The 17,973-nt window shown below is 45.8% G+C and overlaps 1 protein-coding gene across 1 annotated transcript; it reads left to right on the top strand.

The window, feature by feature from the left end:
* The first annotated feature begins 8,294 nt into the window (after positions 1-8,294).
* Positions 8,295-12,373, top strand: PRRT2 (proline rich transmembrane protein 2). Its single transcript, XM_084807777.1, has 3 exons — positions 8,295-8,895; positions 9,779-9,911; positions 12,363-12,373. The coding sequence occupies exons 1-3, from the start codon at positions 8,308-8,310 to the stop codon at positions 12,371-12,373; spliced, it is 732 nt and encodes a 243-aa protein (XP_084663903.1). The 5' UTR covers positions 8,295-8,307.
* Positions 12,374-17,973: the final 5,600 nt, after the last annotated feature.

Genomic DNA, 17,973 nt, shown 5'->3' on the forward strand with positions numbered 1-17,973 from the left:
GTCTTCCCCAGTACCCTTCAGTCTCTTCTCTTTGCTCCATTTTTATTTTGCACACGTTTGAGCCTCTGGGCAGTCCCATAGGGGATGATGGCAGTGGCGCTGGGACTCTAATCTTTTGATGCTCATTGCACTTGTGGCTTGGTGATGTGAAGTTTCCATAAATTGCTGGGGGTGGAGGGGAGATACAGAATAAGTGGGACATTTCCATTACCAACACTATCTCTGCTAATGTCTTGCCCCTGCCAAATCAGCTGATCCTTCATAAAACTCAAACCGCAATTCCCCCCCAGCTTGCATTGAACTAGCAGGGTCGGTGACGCTCACCAGTGCAAAGGGAGGGGAAGGGGCCGCTTTGCAGACAAAGCTGTGGAGTGAGCAAGTAAGAGGAGTGGGTGGGGGGGAGGGAAAGGGGGGGCGGAGGCTGCATCTTTCCATCTACTCCTCTTAGGCTGGGGAGGGGAGAGAAGGCGGGATACAGCAGAAAGAGGGAGGGTGTGATGTGTGGGTGAGGGGGGCATCAATCCTGCCAGCCATTTACCCACCCCACCCCACCCCCTTCTGCTAACTGGACACAGCCAGGAGCTCAGGTAGGAGAACGAGAGACCCTGTCTTGGTCCATCCTCCCCCAAATCCCTCTCTTTTAAAAAAAATCTGTTTAAAAGGAGGCTAACGGTGCTGCGGCAAGCGGGCGGGGCGGGGGAGACCAAGGGGGCCAAAGAGCAGCCAGGGCTGGGTGTGAACGGGGAAAGGGGAGTACTGTTTCACAGGGATGGAGGAGGGGATGCTGACAGGAGGGGGGCTCATGGGGGGATCTGGCAATGGGGATGTGAAGTGGGGGCAGGAGTGGTGGGGAGGTGAGAGTGAATATTTGCAGTGCCCTGAATCCCATTCCTGGTTTTGTTGGTGTTACCTTTGAGGGCTGGGCTGGGGAATAGAAGGAATGGGAAGGGAAATGTGCAGCAAGTAAAAGGGGTGGGTGGCAGTGGGAGGAAGGAGGCGAAAGATGAAAGTGGCTGGTCGGGTGAGGAGAGATTGGAGGGGGTCTCAGGTGTGTGGGTGTGTGTGGATATCTCTGCGTGTTTGTAGGAAAGAGCAGTGGGTTGTATGGTTGGAAGGGATTATTAGTGTGGCGAGTGGGTCTGAGGGAGAGCGAAACCACCGATGGGTATGCCAAAGGGGATGGAGGTGCATGGGAGAGGGAGGTTCGATGTGGAGAAGCCCAGGAATAGCTATACTCAAAAATGGGTGTGAATGATGGAGCAGGGTGCATAAGCGAAGTTGAAAACAATTGTGTGTGTGGAGGGGCGGGGGATTGGAACAGGGAGCTGCAGGTTGTGGGTGTTCCAGAAGAGATTAAACTGGAAAGGGGGTGGGGAGCATGTGGGGCAGGCTAAAACTAAAACCCTACACACCTACCTGGGAGTACATCCCATCAAACTAAACTTGTCTTCTGAAGACATGCACAAGACTGCACCATACATCTCTGAGAGGAGCTCTAATGGGAAAGGGGCAGGGAAAGGCTGGCAGTATGCAGAAGCGTTATTTTCCATTCAAGCAAGGTGGGGGGGGCGCTAAGTGAGGCGGCAAGGTTTGTTGAGGGGCCACAAGGTCGCAGGTTGGAGAAACGGTGACGAGGGGTAGATAAAGAAGGTCAGAAGACAGGGGTGGGGCAGAGAGTGGGGAAAGGCTTATAGGTATCTGTCCATGGTAGACGTGTAGGTGGTGGCGGTGTGATCTATGGAATTGGAGGGAGGGAGGCAAAAACGCAGAAGGGTGTGGGAAGGGGGGGTGAGAGCGAGAGACTGGGTGAGCATAGGAGAGGAGGCAAACAGGTGAGGAGCCAAGGAAGTGTGGAGGTGAGTTGACACCAGGAGTGTGATGGAGGGAAGAAGGGGAGTAACCAGCTGGGATAGTTTGTTGGGGAGAAAATTTGAGAGGGATACTATGAATACGCAACAGCTGTGGGACAGGAAGAGGGAGAAGGTGGGAACTATGCGGGGGGGGGGTGAGAGCTGCCAGAAGAAGGCAAGAATGGCTATGGGGGTTGGCTTTGGAAGGTTCCCCTGCGAGGAGGGGCCCCTCAAAAGATGGATTAGCCAATTGGGGTGGTTTTAGACGTGGAAGGGTTGAGCCACTGGCAATGGGATGTATGTGAGCATGGGACACGCGCACACATGTGGGCTTTGGTCCCATGCCATGTTGCAGCTGTGGCTCTTCCAAGTGTCATCAGCCCCAGCCAGCATGGCCAGTGGTCAGGAATGACGGGAGGTGCAGTGCAACAGCGAGTGGGCAAGCGTTTCCCCACTCCTGCTACTAGGTGGTTTCCCTAACAAGGGGAATCTGTTCCAACATGGGATCAAGCACTGTCACTGTGCTGTGTGGCCCTGAGAGTGTGTTCCAAGCTCACTCCTCCCCATCTGCAGAGAATCTGAAACTTTTCTGATTTCATAAAATGTGCGTAATCTAGGTGGCAATCCTACACCGATTTACCTGGGAGTAAGCCCTGTTGAACCCATGGGGCTTACTTCTCAGTAGATGTGTATATAGTTGTGCTGTTCATGAACAAGAATCCCCATTCTATTTGTTAGACGTCCCCATCAAAAGACCACCAGCTACCCCTAACCCTCCTAAGAAGTAATGGCATGTCTTTCAATAGGACCATCTTTGCAAGCATAACACGTGGATGCATCTAAAGGTTAAACTGATGAAAGCACATTACCTTCCTTTAAAGGAAGCAGAGTATCTGAATCAGTACCAAGTTGGGGAGGGGGATGTTTTCTTCTTTTTATGAGAGAAAATAGTACTGAATCAAGGATGTAATCTAATGGCATGGGGGGAGGGAGAGAGAGAAAGAGTTTGGACCATCATTTCTGTCAGGATGACATCAGTGGTGTGCAAGCTGAACAAATGGTAACCAGCCTTTCCCCAGGCAAGTCATCAGCTTGAATCAGGCTGTTGGCTGACAGGGTCAGTAATTGGGCTGGAATTGCTTGGGATGTTGGGCACAGAGACAGATTGGTCAGGTATAATTGGAGGTGTCAGGCAAAGATATAAGTGCTGGCCCCGGATTTATTACTGGGGTTTCTTCTGACATTTGGTGGGTGATCACAATGTGTACAGAGTACAGGAACAAATCAGTTTGTTCTCTCTCTCTCTCAGAATTAATGCTAAATAAATCACAAGGAATGTCAGTTGGGGTGTGTGTGTGTGTGTGAGAGAGAGAGAGAGAGTAATACTACCTGTAAGACAATCAGTAATGTCAGGCCTATCTGTGTTTGTTATGTGGAGGTGTTCCTTGTCTATGGGTTTGATAGGATTAGAATGGTTGTGTCAATCAGAGAATCTGTTGTGGCATCCATGTGCCAGACAGCATCACTATCATGGTGTCTGTGTGTCAAGTCAGAAAGCAGGAATGTGGAGGTTAGAACCTCCCTGCCACTTACAACGGCAGGTGTGTGTGTGTGAGGGTGGGGGGTGGGGTGGGGTGGGGTGGGGTGGGGCGGAATCATAAAAGACTGAACACCTTTGAAGGGTGGCAGTCACCAGGTTGCAGGTAGGGAAGCTCTGATGCCTCTGGCATCCTTGATAGAGGAGAAATCTCTAACCTGCTTCTGCAGAAGAGCTGTTGTGCCCAGCCCAAGTGCCTCAGTTCTTCCACAGGTCAGCCAGCCCTGAAAGTGCAGAAATTGTATCATTCCTTGTTGAAGCTGAATGGTCCACAGCATTGTTCATCATGGTGAAGGGAAGAACTGAACTAAAGAGAGGATACAGAAGATGATGCCAACGGTGTTCAGTTCTCACTCTGGATTTTCCTGGAAAAGGCTCTGGTGGAAAGGGATTTATGATGGGAGACAGTCAACTAGTGATATCAAGACCAAGCAAGACATTTCTCTTCTGTAGAATCAGTGAGTTTGAGAAGATTCAGTATAGCATCTACCCCCTTCTGCCCCACCCACCAATATCAATCTGCAACTCATTTTTAACCTGCGGTTCATGGGCTCTGTTTTTGGTGAGGGTCTGCTTCAGTTTTGCCCTCTCACTGTGGTGAAAGATCTGTTGGCATCTATTGACATCCAATAGCTGTTGGCTTGGTCATGTGATACCTTTTTCTTCAATCTATCTCATTCATCAGGTGTGAACTCTCGTCATTTCCATGTCCTGGTAATCTGATGCAAGATCTTTGTTACCCAGGCTATTTTAGAGCAAAGTGTCTCTGTCATTTGACTTGGTGTCATTTGACTTAGTGAATTCTAAGGCACAGTCTGAAGGCATATGATACAGCAGCCATACTGAAGCTAAGCAGGTCTGGTTGGTTCATGGATGGGAGTACCCCGCCCCTGCCCCTAGGAATCCCATGAACACCATCTCGAGTTCCTTCTGATGGAAGGAAAAGTAAGATATAAATATAATTAATAATATATGCAGTTGTACTTTCACATGTCCATCTGGGACATTGTGACTCTTGATAATGCAGTTAACAGTTCTGTATATGGTAAGGGTCTGTTTTAGACACAGCAACACTTTTGAGGGCAGTGTCCCAACAGACCACAGGATGCTGGCAATTTTATTTTATTTATTTATTTTAGAATACTTATATTCCACTGTTTGTAAAAACTGCACAGTGGTTCGCAATTTTAAACACAAAATCTATGCACCAACCATCAAATAACAATAAAAACGTAAAACAGCAACAATAGAAGTGCTAAGGCCAGCAAACAAACAAAGCATAACAACAATAAATTTCTGACACTCTCTGAAAAAATAAAGGTTTGAAGATGCTTTTAAAAGGACAGTACAGAAGCTACTGTGTGAACCTCCTCTTGGAACGAGATCCAGATGGGGGAGAAGTGTGTTCAGTTCACATTTTAATGTGAATTTATCTAATTTCACACTTTTGAACTTATATGTGAACCAAGATGTAGTTATCCTTCTAAATTCGTACTTCTCTGAATTTTGCGATGGAGTTCTCCAGTCAAAAATGTATACAAAAAAGTGCAGTGTAGTGGGAAAGTACAGTGTGGTGTGGTGGGTAAAGCATTGGACTAGACCTGGGGAGACCCAGGTTCAAGTCCCCACTCAGCCACGACTTTGGGCCAGTTACTGACTCTTGGCCTAACCTACCTCACAAGGTTGTTATGAAGATAAAAGGGAGAGGAGGAGGAGGACCATGTATGTCACCTTGGGCTCCTTGGAGAAAAGGCAGAATATAAATGTAACAATAAATAAAAATAAATACTTATGAAAACAATGTTCAAAATGCATTATGTCAGAGAAATTGCTTGCAAAAATGTTTATACTGTGCAAATTTGTGTAGAAAAATGCATGTGCACACAAAATGCACACATTTTCATTCAAACTTATTCTTTAAAAATCTCAAACTGATGTAGAAATGGGCCGAACAGAAGACTGGTAAAATGAGAAAGTGAGAGAAACAAATTAGCAAATTCATCCATTCCTAGTCCAGAGCTGCTACTGAGAAGACCCTGCTCCTACTGAAAACAAATCTAACTACCTCGTAGGAGACCTTTCCTGAGATCTTTAGGGCTCTAGCCATTTAGGATTTTAATAGTGCAATCCTATACATGTTTACATAGAAGTAAGACTAATTGCATTCAATGGGCTTACTCCCAGGTAAGCAAATATAGATTGCAGCCTAAGGCTGAGAATCAGCACTTTGGATCGGGCCCAGGAATGAAGCAGTAGCCTGGATAGATGCCTCAAGATAGGTGATATATCAGAATATCAGTCTGCACCCTTCAGTGGGCAGGGCTGCTGCATTCTGCCCTAGCTGAGGTTTCTGAACTGTCTTCAGAGGTAGCCCCGTGTAGAATGCATCACCATAGTCCAATCTGGAAATCACCAGAGCATGAATGCCATTGGCCCCGTCACCCAGGAGTGGGCATAGCCGGCATATCAGCCAGGGCTGAACAGCATAGCAGCTAGCTCACACTGATGTAGGCACTCAACAAGGCCAGTTCACGCCTGATTCTTGGGGGCAGGGGTTGTTTTGTTTTTAAAGTGTACATCTTCAGCGTACTCCTTAAAATGTAACATGTGAATACAACAAGCACCTGTTTGCAAATATGTATCCAAGAGGCACACTTGGTGGGAAACTTGGTTTCACTTCTGTCTCCCCAGTTTTTCGTATTTTGAATCTGGAAAGTTGATGGGTTTGTTCCAGATCTGCGCAGGATCAACTGAGCTGGCAGAAGTGGATTTCACTGCCCCCACCTTACCATGGCAGCCCCTCCAACCCTGTGAAAATGCTATACAGCGTCAGGAGCCTCTGTAGTGGGTGAGGAGAAGGGATCCCCAGAAATCACTGTGAGCGGAGCCCTTCCTCTTGAGGAAGGCAGACCCTGGATGCAACTCGACATTAGGGGCACCATTCAGGGAAGACCGGGACCCCCATGAGTCATACCTCATGTGACTGCATGCCAATGGCTACTCACTAGTTCTGTATACTGAGTAACTATGGTTAAACAGTTAAATAAAGCTATGTATTAGGCATGCTTGCCAAAGACACAAGTCCCTGCACATTCAAAAATTGACAAACGGAGAGAAGGAGTGCAAAACTGTGTGGCCTCTGTGATTAAACACTGATGTAGTTGCAGTGAGGCAGCCTTCTGCAACCTGGTGCCCTCAAGACGTGTTGGATTAGAACTCCCATCATCCACAGGCTGGGAAAGATAGAGCTGCATAGCCCAACACATTTAGAGGGTATTAGGCTAGGGAAGGCAGCTGGGATTATTTTCTCTTTTTTTACATGTTGTTGTTGATCAGTCGTGTCCGACTCTTCGTGACCCCATGGACCATAGCATGCCAGGCCTTCCTGTCCTCCGCTCTCTCCCGGAGTGAGCTCAAGTTCATAATCATTGCATCAGTGATGCTATCTAGCCATCTCATCCTCTGCCGTCCCCTTCTCCTTTTGCCTTCAGTCCTTTTTTACATACCTCACAACAAATATTCTTAAAATATATTTCCTTTACTTAACAATTTCTCTTTACCGTATGTATGTCTTAAATTGTGTGTGTGTGTGTGTGTGTGTGTGTGTGTGTGTTGCTGCAAAGTAAGTTTGAATGTATCCAATGTATTCAACATGCTTTGTATGTTTTGTTTCCTTAACATTAATTGGCAAGAAGAACACTCTTTCTTAACTATCCCTCAAAGTCAAGTTCCAAACCAAAGCCCCAAGAGTTGAATCTGAAATTTGACATTCTCCCCAGGTTCAAATTTGTCCAACATTTAATACCAATGCTAGTTTCCTCAGTCAATCTTGGAAATCACAACGGGGCAAAAGAGTAAGATTTCATGTGGTCTCTTTCAATCGGGGCTGTTGAACCTCTTTCAGCCCAAGGGCCAAATTCCATATTAGAGAAGCTCCCAAGGGCCAAATTCTGTATTGGAGAAGCTCCCAGGGGCCACATTCCAGTGGTGGGTGGGGCCAAAGGCAAAAGGGGCAGGGCCAAAAATACCAGCATATTTTAGTTTAAATCTCTTACTGCCAGTAGCTAAGCCTTAGGAGGGGCAGTTCAACCTTTCAGACTAGGGAAAAAGCTGGGAAGCTGCCAAACCGGGGGGTCCCACCCACCCCCTCCCAGAAGTTAAACTCCATGAAAACAATGAATAAGATCTACATTATTACTGAATTTATAATTCTAAAGAAGAATCAGTCATCTGGTTTTTTTAATAAACTGAGTATCATCAGTTTGCTTCTCTCCATGAAATAACTTAAAATAATAAATTATATAATATATAATATACAAGCATCATCACCACTGCCACATCCCATGTCCTATAAAACCAATTGGACAGAGGAGGGGCAACGCTCTTCCCCCTTGCCTCCCTGTGTAATATGACACAACTGGCATTTTTTGCAACAGTTAATCCGTTGGTAAGCACTTCCACATCTGTTTTATCCATGTGTCCCTTTGGATCAGGAGGGGACATGTGGCCCACCAGATGTTGCTGGGCTACAACTCCCATCAGCCCAGCCAACATAGTCAGTGGTAAGGGATGATGGGATTTGCAGTCCAACACATCTGGAAAGCACCAGGATGGGGAAGGATGCTTTAAACAGTTCAAAAGGGCAGTCTGAAGGGGTCATCTGGCATCCCATAGGCTGTGATTTGAAAGGCACAGAAATGTAGTTCCTTATTGCTTTCCCATTTTCCTGGTCTCAGTTCCAGCATTCAAAACAGGCTCTGTGGTTGATTCAGCCCAGTATCAGGCAGAGAAAGGCCTGGTGGTTCTCCACATTGAACACCCCCTCCTCTACTTCTCTTCTCATCCAGGTAACTGCCTGTCATGTCGGATGATGCTGAGAAGAATGAGGCTCCCCCAGGAGAGCAGGAGCAGCAAGAGGAGGAGGAGCAGGAGCAGGGAAAGCCACAGGATCAGGACCAGGGGAAGCCGCAGGAGCAGCCTCAGGAAGAGTCACAGTCGCCACCCCAGAGCCCCCCAGCACCAGAGGTTCCTGCATCACCCGTGATGGTGACGGTGACAATCGAGGAGGAATCAGTGGAGGGACCACAGCAGAACGGAGAGGTCCTGGGGCTGAAAGCTGGCTCAGCTGAGGCGCTGGGGACCACCCCAGCCCCGCCCACAAGCCCCCCAGCCCGCTCCAAATCTGCCTCGCTGAATGACCTGAAGCCCCAGAACAGCATCAATGGTGGCCCCCGGGCTGTCATGAGGAGCAGCTTGTCCGGGTCTCAGGTACACCTGGCGGGAGCAGCCGGATCTCCACGGGCCAGCCTGAGCCGGCAGGCCTCCACAGCAGAGTCAGCGGCTGGAGAGGCTGGAGAGAAACCCAGAGACTACATATTCATTGCTGCCCTCTCCTGTTTCTGTCCGATCTGGCCCATCAACATTGTCGCCTTTGTGTACTCTGTCATGGTAAGTGCAAAGGGAGTGGCTGGGAGGAGGCTGGAAACCTTTGACCTCCCACCACCACAAGGCTGTAGCCACAGCACTGCTGTGTTGTTGCATTTGTTTTGATTTTTCTTCCGTTTGCGCCTTTTTCCCTAGGTCAGGCCCCTTTACTGCTTTTTGTGCCCTCGCTGTCCACAGGAGCGAAGCACAGCAAAGGAACAATATGCTTACTTGCAGATAAATGGACCAGTCTGCTTTTGAAAACCTCAGACTGGGGCACCTCCATGGGAGTAGGTCCACCTGCATAAAAAGGCAGATTGGGGCACCTCCTTGAAAGTCATCTGCCCTACTTTTTGTAAAACCTCTTAAAATATCATTGGCAGCTCGTGCCAGCTGATAGGGTGGCCACTTACACATTGCCAAAAAGGGAGGAAACGCATTACCAAAAAACAGGACAGCAGAACCTCTTTCAGCCTGAGGGCCAAATTCCATTTCAGAGAAGCTCTTGGGGGCTGCATTCCAGTGGCCAGTAGGGCCAAGAGAAAAGGGATGGGCCTCAAAAATACAAGCATAGTGTAGCTTAAAGTTCTTACTGCCAGTAACTACTCCAGTAACTAAGACAGGCATTTCAGCCTGCACAAAAAGCTCATAAAAACTGTACAAAAGCAAAGAAACCACCAAATGATTGGTGGCTAGGAGAAAGGGGGCGGGGCCAGGAAAAGGGGCATGGCCATCTGGGGAACCACAGAGGGACAGATCTGGCCCCCAGGCCTGAGGTTCTGCATCCCTGCTTTGTAGTTTCCCTGTTTCTCCCCCCAAAAGGATGCTCTCCATGTAAGTAACTATCTTGGGACAATTGCCTGATGCTCTCCCTCCCCCACCCCTTTCCCCTTTACCTCCTTGTCAGTCCCGTAACAGCTTCCAGCAAGGAGACATCGATGGGGCGCGGCGCCTGGGAAGGGTAGCAAAACTTCTGAGCGTTGTCGCACTGGTCGGGGGGGTGCTCATCATCGTGGCCTCTTGTGCCATCAACTTCGGAGGTGAGTATTTAGGAAAGCAGAGGTGAAGGGGGCTCTCAAAGTCTTACTTCACTCTTAAATATTTGTGTTCCAAGCCCCTCGCCCACTCTTCTACTTCAACCCAGAGAAATCAGAAGAATATCATCTTAGACATTCCCCCACCCTTTAAAAAGGTGGTGTTTGCCATCAATCCTATGCAGTGAGAGGGAAGAAGTTATCCATTGGTACAAAGCATAATGGGATATATTGATCCCAGAGGTGAAACCAGTGCTTCACCCATAGGAGTAAATTGCCGTTGCTCATTTGCATATATTCCATCTGACAACCTCATCACTTTGATGGGAAGCCAAGGTCTGTGGGAAACAGTCTGGGGATGAAGAAAGACCTGAATTAATAATAAGCAACAACAATGAATAATTTCAAAAGCTAGTATCTGCCAGGCAGCAGGCAGCCATAGAAGTCTGCCAAAAGTCAAGCAGCCCCTTTGTATATTTGTGTGAAGCAGTTACTCACTCTGATCTAAGAGAATAGATCAAGAATGAAGAGAGAGGCTCCCAACCTCTCCAGATCCTTGTGGCAATCTCAAATTCCCCTTCTTCAAAGAGGCCTGTGAGCAGAACAGAGGACAGTGGGACATGGTGGCCGCCAGACATGAACATAGCATAGCATAGCATAATAGAGAGCCAGTGTGGTGTAGTGGTTAGAGTGTTGGACTGGGACTTGGGAGATCCAGGTTCTAGTCCCCATTCAACCATGAAACTCACTGGGTGACTTTGGGCCAGTCACTGAGTCTCAGCCTAACCTACCTTACAGGGTTGTTGTCAGGATAAAATGGAGAGGAGAGCACCATGTGAGCCACGTTGGGTTCTTTTCAAGAGGAAAAAAAGGCAGGATATAAATGTAATTAGTAAATATAATATGTGATATGATGTAGATTGTAATATAGAATATATTATGTTCACATTAAATTCATATTATATTCATATAATGTAATACAAACTCAGGTGCAAAGTTATAATGGTTATAACTAATGTAGCCAAAACAGAGCTACTGAGAAACAAGAAAGAGGTATCAGCATGCTGGGGGAATCCCAAGCTTTGGAGAAGCAGGAACATCATTATGGGGGGAAAAACTAAGAGGGCAAAAAGCCCACAAAACCACAGCCACCATAGCCACCCCCCCCCCCCAAAGCAGCTTGATGAGGACTGAGCATGTTCAGGAGCTGTGGAATGCGGAGTGTCGTGGAGGGAGGGTAAACGGAATGGAGTATCCTTAAAGGAGGCATGACTGGCTGGCTGGCTGGCACACTGAACAAGAGCACTCCACCCTGCAAACTTTTCTTGGAGATCACGCCTGCCCCTCCTATTTGTGGCACCAAAGAAGAGTGCAAATAGCTCTGTGTGTGTGTGTGCATGCACATGTGTAAACAGAGTATCTATCTACAAACCATCTCTCCTACCACTTTGTCATACTGGTGTACACCTACAAAGGTATTTTGAGAGTTTAGCCAAACAAGTCAGGACTGTTAACTGAACAGTGAATCAAATTCCATGACTTCTCTTCTTTAAAGAAAACCGCTTTTCTTTTCCTCATAAAGTTGTCCCGGTCTCCTTCATTTTCTTCCTAACCCCCTGAGGAAGGTGGCAGCTGCTTGAGATAGTCAGGTTTCCCTCTTTTTTGCTAGACTTTCTGCTGCCCATGTCAGTTCTCCTCCCCTCAGAAAGGTAACAAATCCCTTCCCTTACCATAGTTGTTGCTTTTAATCCAAACAATATTACACTATGCTTCATGTAGGGGGTACGTCGGTGTATAACCTTCAGACCTAACCCTTGATCCTAATTCTGTGTGGTAGGTCATCTTGATTTTATTTATTTATTCGTGTCAGAAGCATCACAATTAAAAAAACATACCATAACACATAACATTTAAAATATAAAATGTAGAAGTTAAAATATATAAAAATTAGACAAATCTTGCCCAGAAACTAGCAACATTAATTGCGTTCTGTTGCGCTGTCATAAGGTCCTCATGTGTACATTTGTCAGGGCACAAAGGGCAAGTATACATATGTGTTGTTGTCTGCAAGTCTCTGCAGTCGCATAGGGCAGGATCACCTTCATAACAACAACTTCTCCTCAAAACCCTTTCGCATTCTTAATTTCCCCTCTTCCTACTCCCAGCACCAACCTTAGGCTGAAGTAGGTAAAACAGGGAAGTGCTTCAGATTTTCCCCTGATGTTGCCTCATCGCCCTCCATGTTGCTTCTCCTGATGACTCACTCCCACATGCCCCAGATTCCAGTGGAAGCTAAGTGTAGGGAGGTTGAATTGGGGCATGTGTGAAATGTGCTCATGTTTCTTTCCAGATAGTAAAAGTGTTCCTTGTTCTGCTCTCCTTTACCCATGTTTCTATTCCCTTCCCCCAACTCCCTTGCCCTTGTTCCCCTGACCCTAAATCTCTCTCCTTCCCCAGTGTTCCAGTGAAGGTGGCACTTGGCTGCCACTTCATCCCTAGCACCGAAATGATCACCTCTGGAGCTGGGAGCCAGCATGACTACAGTACATCCATCCCATGTCCCCATCCATCTCTGAACCATGCAAAACAGGAGCACAAGGATGGAGACCACAGAGAGAGAGAGAGAAAGAGAGAGAGAGAATTAATAGAACGGGTATTTTTAGACATCTTAATGCAGGTGGAGAAAGGAAGGAAACACATATTTCCATGTTCTCTCTTTCTCTTTATCTCTCTCTCTCTCAAAATCTTGATCTCCTTATCCTTCCAGTCATCTATTCAGCCAATGACCCATTTGCCCATCTTTCATCAACTGCCAAATTTCGACAGCAAATAAAACTCTTTCGATATTCCATGTTTACAAGAAGCTGCCGGAGAAAAGCTCTTTTCCCCATCTCCCTGTAAAGGAGGTGGGGAGCATGTTTACATGTTTTCTGGAGACAAACGAACAGGACCAGCACAGGAACAAAGGAAACACTTCTCAGATCTCCCACTTTCATCCCATCATGTTTACAAAAGACAACCATCAGGGATGGATGGGAGTGGGGCTGGTGCCACTGAATGGTTTAGGAGTTGGGTACGGTGGTGGCAGTGGGAATATGTAGTGAGTAACTATGAGGCAGGAGCTGTGCTAACAAGGTGGCGAGACCAACACAGATTTCGTTGCATACATAAGAGGCATGAAGGGAGGTTTGTGCAACCAAATCCATTACCCAGCCAGTCAACGGGAAAGGGAATGACAATGAGATTTATGTTATCATCTGAAGGAAGACATAAAATCAACGTCAAGGGACTACAGCTCTGAGCAAAACAATATAACAAATGGCACTGGTGGAAGTTGAAGCGTGAAAGTAGGAATGTGGACAAGGCAATGGAGGAGAAAGAGCCCTGCAAGGAAGGTATCTGGCTGGTAGGGTTTATGGTGGAGGGTTTTATGAAAAAGATTAAGTTACTCTCAAGTTAAAGGAAGAAGTACCAAAAACAGGAGGAAGAAAAAGACAGCTCAGAAAGTTGTACGAATGGCAAAAGCATCATTAGAGGAAACAAAACACTAGTCGTGAAGCAAATATAGAAAAACTGATATTGCTATGCTTGACATGAGACAATTGGAGTGAATGAAATGGGGGGAGGGAGGGAGATGTCATCCTATCCAGAATAAGGGGGCACGGGCCAAAATAGTTCCCCTTTTTAGGGGACCAGGTGCAGCCATAAGAGTAGGGCCACAAGCTTTTGGTTTGAACAGAATCCTTTGACAGGCAAGGAGAAGGAAAGCTGAACTGGGTCTAAATGCAAATATGAAAGGCGTACATGTTAGCCCATAATCCTGTGGCTACTGGGAGAGAGGAACCTCATCTGAACGCTGAGAAACTAAAAATCTCAGGCAGGGAGGGGAGGTAGCTGGAATGTTGCCATGGAAAGAATTCATGGCAACTAATGGGGAAAAGTGGGGCCTACACCAAGAGGTCGTGGAGGCTGTTAGGATGCTAGAGAAGGTTAATGACTCTCTTCACATCAAGCCTTTGTGCTAGCCAGTTGAGCTATGAATAGTGAATCGGTTTGCTTAGTGTCAGCACAGGCCCATTCTTTGGAAGGTAGAAAAGTCACTGAGGGGAAGATTAGTAAACACACACACACAACAGAAGGGTTGGTTCCAGGGTTACACCATGATTACTTATCTTCCACTGATTTCAATGGCTGTAAAGATGACTGACTCTATATTCAACCCTCTAATAATTAGAGCATCAGAAATAAAACAAGGGCCAAGGAAGAGCTGTGGGAGAAGATACATGGGCCGGAAAGACAGCCTCCAAGTATGTGATGGAAAAGTGTATATGTAGGTATGTGCATGAATATACATGTAAGTGAAAGGTGTGGCAGAGGAGTGTGTTTCCACCCCGTGTGTGTTAAATATACAATTCCGTGGAAACAATAGAATTAGAAACTGCTGGATAGAGGAAGCTATGCATCTACCTACCCTCAGAATTATAGAATACAAAACACCACGCCTAACAGAGGCGTACAAATGCCAGTCAAAGCCATCTTAAATTCAAAAGCCAAATTTAAAAGGAGTAGATGATACCAGCTAAAACAAATAAATGAAGAAAGCACTAAAGGCATACAAAAGCCCTCTAAAGGGAGAGGGTGAAAAAGGAATGGATGGAGGAATGTGTTGCCCTTCAGAATGAAACACAGGAAGAGATGCTTGGACAAGGGCATACAGTAGAAAACATCTTCTTGAATGGGAAAAAAACAAAGCATGACGGAAGAGAACATTTGAAGCACTGGTAGAGAAGTGTGGAATGATACTTCACTGATGGAGGAATACCTGAGGGAGCATACACACCATACCAAACAACAAAAACATTTTCAAAGGGCCAGATGAACAACCATGTATGCTACTGGACAGGAACAATTAGGGTGGGGGGAAGGGCACCAGCAAAGAATTGTGTGTGTGTGTGTGTGTGTGTGTCAGACACAAATTTACACCCGGCACAATGTGACTTTAATTTTTTTGTTTCACAGACTGTTACACAATGGGGCTTGGGTGGGTGGGTTTGTGGGAATATGGGAGGGATAACCTAATGTCATCCTCCCTTAAAATCTGTGCTTGGGAGAGGGCACAGGCCTTTATTTAGGGCAGAGTGTCCTTAAGCTCCTTCCCTTTGTAATCCCATCTGCACGAATTATTAACCTCTGACCATCCCTCAACCACTCCTCCAAAAAAATGTTTTAAAAAAATTGCCCTTCCTTTGAGGGGTGCATGGTGTAGAAGGAAGGGCAATTTTTTGTTTTTGCTTTTCATCATCCTGGGGACAGTTAATCTCTAGGAGGTGGAAGAGGAGGGGGGACTGTTGTATTTTGATGTTGAAATGCAAGTATTCTATCTGCATGTTTTTATATGCTTATATTTGGGGTGGGGAGGGAAAGTTGAGGGGCATACGGGGGGGGGGAATTAGAAACCTGGAAGGGGGAGTGAGGGTGTTATAGTGAGAGGGGCTTAAATGAGCAGAAAATGGGTGAATCCATGAAAAAAAGATGTTTGACTGGGAAGGGAAAATAGGGTTCAGTCTGGTGGGAGAGAGTGGCAAGGGAATACTGATAAGAGGGGGAGAGAAGATGAGATGGGTTCGGGGAGTTTCAGAGATACCCCAAATCTCTCTCCACTCTCTCTCTCTCACTCACAGATAAATGGGTGATTTAGATCCAGATTTAGTCATACTTTGAGTAGACCCATAGTTAGTCATGATTAATTTAATTTCCATTTATTTCAGTGGGTATGCTCAAAGTATGACTTAATCTGGATCCGACCTCTGGAGTTCAGAGATGAGGAATAGTTTTGGGATTTACCGTAAACTACCCTGAAGGAAGAATTTATTTGCATAGGGCTCAGCAACTGGGGCCTTCTGGGCCAAATTCTGCCTACTGAGGGCAAGAAAGCAATTTTACGAACAGTCCACTTGGAGGGAAGGGCTGGTGCCACCATCACCCAACCCCTACAAAAGTGACCAGCTGGTAGAACTAACTGCTAATCTGGGACTGGAGATCAAATCTGGGAGGGAGAGAGGATTTTGTTGTTGTCTCAAAGCTACCTTGTCACTGCACCCGCCCCACCCCCCGCCTTCTACAAAATAATTGGTTGCCTTCATTTTTACCCTCATAAATGTCTTTGAGCAACATCAGAGTTGGGGCACTGGAGAGGGTTGGGCAGTAAAGAGGTTAAAAGTCAAATTTGGGAGGGCAGCTATAGAATAATCTGCTTGGAGTACAGTGGGAGAGATTGTTGCTGAGGGAAGTGGTTTGTTGGGGGAAGAGGGATTTTACATTTACACGTATCAGCTATTGAATGAAAATCACATAACCTATACCTTGGTTGATGCTTGATAGATGTTTTCATATTTGGGATTGGGGCAAAGTTTTGGATGCGAAAGAATAAAGTTTGCTTTAATATACAATTTTAGGGGGAATCAGGTTTTTAGGGGGAAAGTACAGGAGGGAGATTTTATTTTTTATTTCCTTTCCCCCTCTTGCAATGCAGTTTAGTTTCTTGCTTTGTGGAGCACTAATTGTGGCTTCAGAGGAGATAGCAGGAAGCACCAGTCCCTTTTGCTTCCTGTCCCTCTGCAACACCATCTCCTTAAAATACAAATGTTCACACCTTTCCTGCCAAGGAGATGTGGAAGCAGTAACTCTGTTGCTATGAGAACCAATTTCAATCATGCCATCATTCTAAAAACAGCACAGTTATTAGCTATATGATGCTCATAACATACTTGGCACTGAGCAAAAATTGGCCAATGTTTTATTTACTAGTTTTGCTCATTTTGTAACTTATTTGTTACTGTTCATTTGTTTACTCAGTTCCATGTTAGTTGTTCCTGCTAATTAAAATGAGTTAATTTGAAACAGGAAAGGGTGGGGTCTTTGAGCCTGGGACCAATTAAACCCTTTAGTGCAATTCAGAATTCTGTTTTTGGGGTGGGTGGGTGTCATGAAATATTACAAATCCTATACCAGTTTGTATAAAGAAATGGTGGGTGGGAGTGGAAGACGTGGTCAAATTATAAACTGCTACAGACTTTTGTATCAATGCATGAATTGAGTAAATAAACTCAGATGCATGAAATCAGCGTATGTCCATTTTTAAAATAAAACTCTGGCTTGGGTGGGGGGGTTTGTCACTGTTAGGACTAGCCAGGCTGGGTAAACTCACTCCTTTTTAAAAACCCACGAGGAAAACAAAATCCTGTAAACTTAGAATCTAAGCTTATTATAAGGCTTAGATAATACAGACAGGTGTACGTATCTTTATTTTACACAACTTACCCTGCTTCTACTGGCCATAGAAAGAGATTATGTAGCCTCAGCTACTAGCCATTCTTATTTCTGAAGCACAAACCAAGCATTTTCAGGCTTATTATGGCTGCTGCCATTTGACCAGAAACTTGATTTAAAAAACAAAACGCAAAAATCCTCAGCCTGCAGAATTCTATATTATAAGATCCTGCCATTCTTTTAGGCATGCCACAAACAGAATTCACATTACAACGGCAATTTCCAGAAGGGCAGCCATCTTAGTCTACGCTGCAGCAAAAAACAATGAAGAGTCTTGTAGCACCTGAAAAACCAACAGCAAGGCATTCACTTTCTTGCACTAGAGTCCACTTCATCAGATGCATGAAGTATTATCCTTAGTTGCTGGAATACAAACACATGGTTCGGTGGAATTGTAAGCAGTGAAGTCAGAGGTACATTAAATGCAAGAAGAACAGACAGTGACAATTCAATTAGAGCTTGAACATATACAAAATAAGCAGTGACCCTTCACAACAGCAGTGAGAGCTGACTTTGCAAAGTAGTGGGATGAGAAACCATTTTCCCTATTTAGACCCCAATGTTCAGAATTGAATTTTTTTGATTAACTGTAATGCAGCATCACATTCCTTACAGTGAGTGCTCCTAAATTAAAGTGGGGGGTGGAGACAGAATCTCTCTGGGTCCTAGAAATGAAGAGTCAAGGCAAAACAAAAATGACTCAACTTGTCCCTGTCATGCACAGCCTCCTATACAAGTC

Source organism: Heloderma suspectum, chromosome 6 (assembly GCF_057233095.1).
Source record: "Heloderma suspectum isolate Gila_16-S chromosome 6, 16-S_ref, whole genome shotgun sequence".
Classification (NCBI taxonomy): Eukaryota; Metazoa; Chordata; class Lepidosauria; order Squamata; family Helodermatidae; genus Heloderma; species Heloderma suspectum.